At 48.7% G+C, this 10052-nt stretch overlaps 2 protein-coding genes across 2 annotated transcripts; one reads left to right on the forward strand and one right to left on the reverse strand.

The window, feature by feature from the left end:
* Positions 1-614: 614 nt before the first annotated feature.
* Positions 615-2901, forward strand: INSL5 (insulin like 5). Its single transcript, XM_010304771.2, has 2 exons — positions 615-1262; positions 2593-2901. Exons 1-2 carry the CDS (start codon positions 1088-1090, stop codon positions 2832-2834), a joined length of 417 nt encoding a protein of 138 aa, XP_010303073.2. The 5' UTR covers positions 615-1087; the 3' UTR covers positions 2835-2901.
* Positions 2902-2923: 22 nt separating this feature from the next.
* Positions 2924-5525, reverse strand: DYNLT5 (dynein light chain Tctex-type family member 5). The gene is made up of 3 exons (XM_075759157.1): positions 5419-5525; positions 5183-5307; positions 2924-4333 (listed from the first exon to the last, which is right to left on the reverse strand). The coding sequence occupies exons 1-3, from the start codon at positions 5453-5455 to the stop codon at positions 4130-4132; spliced, it is 366 nt and encodes a 121-aa protein (XP_075615272.1). The 5' UTR covers positions 5456-5525; the 3' UTR covers positions 2924-4129.
* Between the last annotated feature and the right edge of the window lie 4527 nt (positions 5526-10052).

A 10052-nucleotide genomic window follows, 5' to 3' on the forward strand; every position in this document is an offset into this window, starting at 1 on the left:
GGCAGCACAGCCAATCTACTAACCTCCAGTCCCACAGCACACCACCACTGCTCCACGCTGCTTAAGAGAACCCACTTCTGCCTTTCAGCTATCACCAAAAGCACAGGGACAGCCAGGACGCTGACCTGTAGCTATTCTGTGCTTCGTTTAGAGCCATCTCCCTCTCTTTTGTATGCCTTTTTGGACAAGGGCCACATCCAGAGGCCTCACTGCAGAGACACCTGAGCCGTGCAGCCGCAGCAGAGCGACTCCACTGCATCCAGGTATCTGCCAGGCAAATACCGATGGACGCACGCTGTCAAACAACTACATTGCTCCGTACAGGTTGTTACGGCGAGTTCACTGTGCTCTAATCTCCGCACGTTGCAAGATCGCCTCCTATCACATAGCACGCTAGGAATCAGCAAGGCATGTGCAGGCGTGGATGCCTACGTTTCCCACAAAACCCTGTGATTTTCTCGTGAGTCCCGGCCCGGCACATTCCCCTGAAATATCCACAGTTGCCAGCTGACAAGGGGATGCTTGGCCAGAGAACAAGGCAGGGGTAACGAAGAGGTACGCATCTGTGGACATCGCTGGAAGTTGTTAACTAACTCCCTTTTACTTTGGGATCACTAACAGAAAAATTCCCGACGTCGCTTAAACTGTGATAACAGGCATGACCGGGCAACAGGCTGCAGTAGCAGAGCTGTGTGGGAAACACAGACAGACAAAGTCCATTATCTACAAATCAGGTAGTAAACACCCTTTCCTTTCTGCAGAACATACACATTAACGGTATTGATCAAAGACGTACCCTATAAACATGTTATACTGCACATGTTCCTATAGTAAAGCAGTTACGTAGTCTTTAGAAGTCTTTAATACCTGACCAAAATCCCAGCGCAAACCCCAAAACACTTAAAACATTACTGGAAACAAGCGATTAACTTGTTTTTAGCAAACATTAAGTCATCCTCAGAACGAGCCACTACTCAGTGGAGCGGATGGGCCGTCAGCATAAAACAAGAGGATCTGGGCAGAAGTCCCCAGCTCGGCCTCGCAGGTCCCCTGCCGACAGCCAGCCTCCAAGCTCCGGGTCCGCAGAATGAGGGGCACCGTGCTGGCGCTGGCCTTGCTCTCTCTCCTGATTGCGGCATGTGAAGGGAAAGGTGAAGGAAACACCGTGAAGCTCTGTGGGAGAGACTTTGTCAGAGCCATCGTCTTCACCTGCGGCGGCTCTCGGTGGAAAAGGCATTTGACTGATTATCACTACCTGTTTGGTAAGTGCTAATTAATGAACTACAGGCTCCTCACCCCCTGCAAGGTGTGCCTAGCTCCGAGGGGATTCGGGAGAACCAAATCACCTGCAGGCTGTACCTAAGGGCTTCTGCTGCTCCCCTGGCATGAACAGCATGGGCTTTGCTTTGAGACAGCAAGAGAAGTGCTACAGCTTCATGGCTTTTGTTTCCTTGCAGCTTGCTTGGCTGAGCTTAGTGTGCTGTTCTGTTAAATAAAAAAACATTTAGATCCAGATTTTTCCAAGTCAACCTGAGGAGCCACGAGTTAAGCCCAAGGCTATCACTGAAAATCTCTGTGCTGTGACATTTTAAATGTCAGACACAAGCTTTGCTGCAACCAATGCAAGTTTTTTACTGTTGTCTTCAGTAGGACACACTGCTTTCCCCACTAGAAATCAGAAACTTTATTACAACTTAATAATATAATTAAAATATGTTGAATATATACTCTGCAATTTAAGTATCTTCAGATGGTGTTGTACATATTTATATCTACCAGCACATTTTTATACAGTCAGAAAATTCAGCCATTACGTGCACTGCTAGAAATTTGTACTCTGATAGGTTACAATAACTAGAAAAAAGAAAATAAATGAGGCAGATGACAGGAACAGAGGCTTTATACACTTTCCACGGAGTAACATCTGCCTTTTTTTGAAAATTCTATGGTAGCAGCAGCTTTCAACAAACATAAAAAGTGATGCCACCTGCAACACCTTACCCGAGAGTCTGTTAAAGGAGAAGAAACCTCCACTGCTAAACTAAGCGAGATAACCGCTATACCTTTATAAACTCCACAAGGCAGTGCCCAGTTGTACTGTGGTATTTAAAACGCACATGAATCACAAGCGTAATTTAAGTGGGAACACCCAGGAACTGTGAAATTGTGGGGTATCTGGTGCCTTAACGTAGTATCTGTATTTCAGGAAACCCACAAGCAGCTTCCGGTTAACGTGCTGGCCAAGTGCCACCGACACATCAAATCACGGTTTTACCCTGCAAAGCAAATGTATCAGTGTAAGACTCATACGGCAACTATTCCTACGAAGAACATTCTTCAATATAAATCTATAAACTACTGGGGTTTTTAACATGTTAATCACAGAATGTGTAGTCTCCTATCTATTTTAACACTGCCCTGGTGAGAAGTCAGTGATCTGCTGCATCTCGGTTGTACATGTCAGGAACACGGAGGATAGTACTTTCAGCTCCCCGGCTGGAGGCTGGTCTGTCCTTCTAGTAAAGATAAATATTATAAACAACTCACAATTCCATGACTTCTAATTTTTAGCTTCTAATTTTTATGCGACAGAGAGTGAAAATCCCGTGCCTTTCTCACAAGAGAACAACGGTTATGGCGACTCCTGGACATACACAGACCAGAGGCTGGAGGCTGACAGCGAAGAAATCCGTAACGTCAAGCCCGAGACAGAGCGAGACTTGCAACACGCCAGGAAAATGTCTGTGCTAAAGAAGCGCGAAGCAGCCAAGATGCTTACCACATCCTGCTGCAGCATCGGCTGCAGTGAGAGAGATATCAGGTCCCTGTGCTAAAATGTGGCAGATGCTGAGAAGGTTCAATGTCACAGCTTTCATGTATTAAAATAATCATGACTTTATAAACCACAATTATTTCAGTTGTATTCTTTAATTGTAGCTTTATTCTTAGGAGGACAGTAGGGAGTAAAGGTTGGATGTTAAATGTTACAGTGTGAACCGGAAAATGGCTTCAGTGACTGTTCAGGTTGGGTTGTCTGGGTTCCACAAAGTGTTTACAGTGGTTTAGAGTTAAACTCTTAGTCATGAGTACAAATATTTCTTCCCATCTAACTATATTCTAGTTTCAGCTTTGCACATAAAACGTAATAAAAAAAGCAATTTATCATATGCTTGTTCTCTTATGAAAATCCAACAGCAGGTTTCAGCGGTGAAATACAACCAGCAAAAAGTCTGCCTCCAGAACCAGAACACGACCGACGCAGTGCAGATGGCCTCACGCTGTGAGGCCTGTGGGTCAGAGCCCACCACGGCAGGGCAGCGGAGGAGACCTGTGACTGGTCAGCACTGGCCCGAGCGGGGCAGCAGCCACGGACCGTGTCCTGTTCCACTTGCTTCCCGTAAAGTCTACGCGAGGTCCTACCTAGAAGGCAGTGAGTTTGCACCCAGGGAGAGTGCAAATACACTCCTGAGCTCAGAGCGATGTATTTCCGCTCTTCTCTACAGGCATCTATCAGCCGAGAACCACAATTCTACTCTTTTTTTGCTAGACTCAAGCATCTTTAACAGAAGGGCTCAGACATCTTAGATCTATATACTCTAAACATGATCTGATTTGAAGACATTTTTCACTTGATTTCAAGCACTATGGGACAGAGCTAGTCTTCTCCAAGCAGAAGTAACTGCATTCTCTGCAGTAGGGATTCAGGGACAGCTCCTGGTCAGACCTGGCCAGCCCCTGGCAAGCTAAGTTCCTGACTCCCTTGCTCTCCACAGACACCACTCTGTGGGGATAGTTTTAAAATGCTTTAGTTTTACTTTCCCAAAATCCCTCCGTGGTTTCTACTTGGGGATCACGTAGAGAGGGCAAATTCAGGGAGAAAAAAGTACAACAGGGATACCCAGTTCTGCAAGCAGTTGGAATCAGGTGCAAACCAGCATTTCACAGAGAATCACTTCCCAGAGAAAACTCTGGGAAATACAATTATTACATTCACCACCGAAAGGCTTATGGTAACCACATTTCAGAACAGGTGAAAGTTGCCTTGGTCCTTCACAACTGTTTTCAACAACAGAAAGAGGAAGAGTTAGATGAATGTTCATTTCTCCTGCTGTTAAACTTCCCTACCTCCTTATTCAAAATAGATGGCATAGACATTTGCAAGAGCAAACAGCGAAGCGTTCTTGAACACGTACGACGAAAATGTGTCACTCTCAGGATCCCACAGGCACCTGCTTCCAATTTGCATGCTCTGCTCGTTCAGCTGCCCGATATGTATAACCACAACAATCTTGTATCTCGGTATCATAAGCTCTTTTACCTGAGCTTTAATGACCTGCAAGAGAAAAACATGTTTAGACACAAGCGGTGAGCTCTCTTCACAGGGCATGCTCAGCGGTTTGGTTTTCTGGGACAGACAAGTGCAGGCATCGCAGTACTGAGCCCCAGCAACAACCCCGACGACAATCTTTGAACTGCGGCATTTGAAATGTGTCCTGCAAACTGCACCAGCCCGTGGACAGGTGGCATGTACGCTGCTGTGCTCCTCGCACAGGAGAACCAACACTTCCATCTGCTCAAAACAGGCACAGCTTCCTGTCAAAATGCAAGTACAGATGTAAATTAAGGAGTTTCTGTACGTGAATACTATATTCTCCTCCACGTGTGTTCATAGTTACCTTCTACGGGGAAAGGAAGAGCAGACAGTACCGCTTTTTTTAATGCCGGTGAGCTCTTCTGAGCCAAATCAGCTGAAAGACTAAAGGGTCAGGACAGTCTTTTCTCAGCAGTATCAGCAGTAAGACTGGATTTAACTAAGTAGCTTGCATACGTGTCACCATGCAGAATTCAGCCACTACCATAACTGGCCTGTATCAGAAAGTTATCAGTGCATACTTAAAACTTACTAATGGCATTTCTGGACAGGACAACCACAGCACTGAGTTTTTACTGAACCATGTGCTTGGCCAGAGCCACCGCTGGTCGAACAAACCTCATCATTAACCCACATAAGCCAGCACTTATCTCAGAACAACCCTTGGTGCATCTTGACGGCCTCCTCCAGCATTTGTTTTACATTTGATATTTATATTTGGGGCCTTCCCCTCACCGACAGCCACCTCCCTAACACCCCATAGAGGCGTAACGACAAAATGGCCGCCTCATGCTTCAAGCACATCGTTACCTCAGCCATGTCCTTCGCCATGTCCCTGCACTGAGCCGGCTCGTAGCTCTGCTCCCTCAGGTAGCTTCCCAGCACATCCTTCAGGATATCATCCACCGCTGCCACGGGGAAGCGTTTGGGGGGACCTGAGGGGCAACCCGATGAGGTTAAGCTCGGTTTTCAGAGGGAAAACCCACCGCGCTGAAGCCGGAGAAAGGCGCCTCGGAGATCCCCGGAGATCCGGCCCTGGAACCTACCCGATCGGGGGTCGCTGCCAGCCGCTCCGCCATGCATCCCCGCACCGCTGCTGAGGGGAGGCGGAAGGGCGGGAAGGCGGCGGCCAGCGCCGACCCGCGGCCGCCGGGAGCCGGTACCGGCTCCCGGCGGCCGCGGGTCGGCGCTGGCCGCCGCCTTCCCGCTCAGCCAGCGCCTCCACGTCCCCACAGTCTCCGTGGGTCCCCACATACCTCCTGTGTCCCGCAGCCCGCCCACCTGCAGGCCCCCACGGGGCTCTGCGTTTCCCTACAGCCCCCACGGCCGTGTCCCCGCAAATCCCTGTGGGGCCCCCATGGCCCTCACATGCCCCCACAGCTCCTTTTTGTCATGGCCCCTGAGGGGCCCTGCAACCTTCGCAGGACTCCGTGGGTTTGCACAGACCCTGCCTGGCTCCTGTGGGTCTTCAGGGCCCCCATGGATCCCTAATGGCCTCCACAGGTCCCCATGTGTCCCTATAGCACACGCAGGTCCCCATGACCCTGTGGATCCCCATGGAGCCCACCGGTCCCCAAGTGTCCCTACAGCCTTGACATCTCCCCATGGTCTCCATGGGCCCACTCAACCCCTGACATATCCCCATGGCCTCTGTGGGTCCACTCAACCCCCACAAACCCCCACAGCCACAGTCCCTCACGTCCCTACAACCCTCATGTATCCCCACAAGCTCCACGGCCGTGTCCCTGCAAATCCCTGTGGGGCCCCCATGGCCCTCACATGCCCCCACAGCTCCTTTTTGTCATGGCCCCTGAGGGGCCCTGCAACCTTCACAGGACTCCGTGGGTTTGCACAGACCCTACATGGCTCCTGTGGGTCTTCAGGGCCCCCATGGGTCCCTATGGCCTCCACAGGTCCCCATATGTCCCTATAGCCCATGCAGGTCCCCATGGCCCCTGTGGATCTTCATGGCCCCCACCAGTCCCCATGGACCCCACTGGTCCCCATGTGTCCCTACAGCCCTGACATCTCCCCATGGTCTCCATGAGTCCACTCAACCCCCAGAAACCCCCACAGCCACGGTGCCTCACGTTCCTACAGCCCCCACGTATCCCTGCAAGCTCAATCCGTCCCCATGGTCCCTGTGGATCTCCACATGTCCCCACATGCCAACCCCGACCTGTCCCCAGGCTGGGAAGATGCGCCATGGCTCCAGCAGCAATGACATTTTTGGGCCAGGGACATGGCAGCCCACTGCCTGGCTCCTCCGGGCGCTCCTGCACATGCAAGCAAAGCTCACGGAAAAAAAGTGGTGTTTTGTGGTTTTGTTTATTTTCAAGGAAAAAAAAAATCACATTTAAATTGCAACTCAATTGGGTATTTAATGTGGTTCTTATGTATAGAATAATAAACTTTGTTCTGACGTGGGGATGTATTTGTTGCAACATTATGCATGGTAAATAATTGCATATTCAAGATTTTGTGAAATGGGTGACGGGAGAATGGAGGAAAGACATTTATAAAAAACATTATTTACAAAAATGATATCCACATAGTCGTATTCTAATCTATAAGGCAAGTAACATTTAAAATATGTTGTTTCATGATTATCTTCAACAAGTCAATACAACACATTCATATTACCAGTGGTCAAATACAAAGCTTTGCTGCGATAGTCCGTGTGCAACAAACCTGTACGTCTTTTACAGTTTTTTCTCTGAGAACAGTAGGTAAGCAGCAAAGTTTTCATCACAGACTAAGCAGTACCTAGGCCATCGTAGACTAAAGGTATAATATATCTCATTGCACGTTTAGGCAAAAAAGGCCAGCCATTAATTAACTTATTTAACTTAAATCTTAAAAATAGACCTGTGTATCTTAATCCACAAATATTTATAAACATTTTATACAGGAGGGAGTTCATAAAATGATACAGGGCGATACCCTGGGAAATCCAATTTGCTTCTGGGGTTTCCTCTGGGTTCAGAGGTGTCACGGCGAGGTTCTCCTGCACCCTCCACCCACCACCCGTGGCCGCAGGACCGGAGCTTCAAACCACAACCCGACTCGATTCCTCTCTCAGACCACAACTAACGTCTCCGTACGTTTTATGCCGTCAAAGCAAGCGGGTGATTTCATTAACCTTAGAGCGTTTTGGAGTGGAAAACCCCCCTCCTGCGTGGATTACGAACCCAAGAGCAGGACGGCACATCTGCAGCGATTCGCCCTGTGTCCGGAACGAGAGAGATTTCTAAGGGAGGAATCAGATATTCTGAACACCTCGCTAAATCCCGGTGTGTTCGATCACATACTGCTTGGCTTGTAGTGAAGTCCTGCTTGTGTGCAAACCTTTGAGGAGCATCGCCACGCTAACACTTGTGATTTTAAGAACAAATGTCAGCAGCGTTATCTGCAGTCTCTCCTGAGAGGGGACGTCACACAGGAGGCGGGGTATTTTTTCCTGCCTTGCAGTGAAATAAGAAATTAAATACTGACAATCATAAAAACTCCCCGGCTCTGCAAGAATTACTTTCCTTGGGAAATTGTGAGAAAAAGAAGAATTCTGGCTATGAAATGAAATCTTTGAGACAGTAATTTCTTACTGGAAAAGTACAATGGGATGATGTTACGTATTTTGGTCACGGTAAGCTTCAAAATTAAGTTTTTTAACCAAAACATTTTCACATTAAAAACCACGAAAGGGTAGGGAAAAAAAAAATCACTCCATATTCAGTGTATTAAAGTGGCTTTCTCAAGTAGATGTTGGGTGTTTGGGTAACAGCCCCGTGAGCCGTATTTCCAAAAAAAAAAAAAAAAATGGTGAAACAGAGCAGGATTCCTCCCGGCCGCAGAACTGCACCTTGTGCCCGGTAGGCAGAGGAACCGCAGTGCTGCCGAAGGACATGGGGAACCGAGGGAGAAGTCCAAGGAGGGACGGATGTTTTTAGTAAAAGATGTTCGACTCTCCCTTTGGTCACTTAAAAAATACGTCACCTTTTCATTGCAGTCCAGCCATTTAAAAATGATTCTGCCGGGAGATAGCGAAGCGGGGATGCTTTATGGGATGCTCGTGCTGCCGGAAGCTCTGCAGCTGCGGTTCAGCAGAGTGCCATTGCCGCATGGTTTGAATCATCTGGAATTAGGTAAATGAACACAAGTATGATTTGTGGCGGCGTGGGCAGCACGGCAAGGTCTGGGCAGAGACCTCGGTGGGAAAATAATCACCCGTGCAAGGGCTGGCCAGTTTTTACAACCGGGCACTAAACAACTACCCCGGGTCTCTGTGATCATGTTGAAAGGAGAAGGCAGCCGGGTCTCACCTGCAGGTGTGCATGGCTTCAAAATGATCAAAATAATAAGTTTAAGCAGCACATTTTTCTGGTGCTCCCCACGCAGCCCAAACCACAAGAGATACCCCAAAGCATCCTGCAGTGAGGGTGTGCCACTGCCTTCCCTCCCCATCGTCTCCCTGCCCAGCCAAAACAGCACGTCATCTTCACGTAAACTCTTTTTTCTTTTTTCCATCTATGTTTTAAAAAAACCTCTAATAGATAAATCTGAAAGGGCATACTGAAGATAAAATCAATTTAACTGAAATACCGAATAACAGCACTAACATCTCTAAATCCAGCCTGCATCAGGGGGCGCGTGCAGTTGTGTAACCTCCTGGGTGCAAGATCGCGCTCGTGTGACAAAGCTTTTGCGAGTGCAGCCACACACGTACGTACCGAGAACTCACACCAGCTGGGCAGGGATGGGAGTTTAATGGACAGTGGTCTTACAGCAAAAATAAGCAGCAGCTTTAGAATAGGGGAGTGATATTTAAGAACAAAAGTAAACACCAAATGAAATGCTTATTATCTGGTGGCATTTCACACTACTGAGCAATTTCATAGTTATTAAGAAATATTGTTCAAGTAGAAAATTGGTCTGAAACGTCTCCTGTGAGGAGCGCCGTCAGCTGGCTGAGAATCCTGAATATTTGCAACAAACAGCAGAAGAAAAGTTGGGGGGGGGGGGGAAAGCCTTCTTGCTCCTAATATCTAAAGACCCAAGTCTGCAGGTGACGGCGGGGAAAAATCCTCCCACTCCATCAGCGGACACCCTGACCCTGCAGGCGTGGGAGACAGCTCTACGCAAGGCTAAAGCCTTTCTGTGCATGCATCACACCCGCTGATTATTTGAATGCCTCTTTTATTTATCCTTTTGTTCACGCCGGTAGTCAGATGGGAGTGCTGCTGAGTTCAGGGGTGCCAGTGCTGGAGGGCTGAGCCCCCTTCTCAGCCCCAGCCTGACTTGGCGAAAGACCCGCTGGACCGCGCGCTCGGAAACGGAGCGCCGATGCTTAGCTCTGGAAATTCGGGTGATGTACAGGCAACCGAATCGCTGCTGCCTTTTCAACTCCCTGCTCTCTGCTAGCGGGCAGGGACGCGGTCCCTGAAGATACGCGGGTTTTCCTGCCTAAAAGCGGAGGTGAAGACTGCAGAGCCTGAGTGCCCCGAATACAACAGGGCAGCGCATCCCCCGTGCCCTCTCCGGAGCCACGGGCTCTCGCCACTACTACAGAAGCCGAAACTGGGGATAAACATCCCTATATACACCCCTCTTTGGCGCTCTAAGGGTAAGTCTGATACATCCCAAGCTGCTGCTCGTAATCTTTTTTCCTGCTGACACCTTCTCA

The sequence above is a fragment of the Balearica regulorum genome, chromosome 8 (assembly GCF_011004875.1).
Source record: "Balearica regulorum gibbericeps isolate bBalReg1 chromosome 8, bBalReg1.pri, whole genome shotgun sequence".
Taxonomy (NCBI): domain Eukaryota; kingdom Metazoa; phylum Chordata; class Aves; order Gruiformes; family Gruidae; genus Balearica; species Balearica regulorum.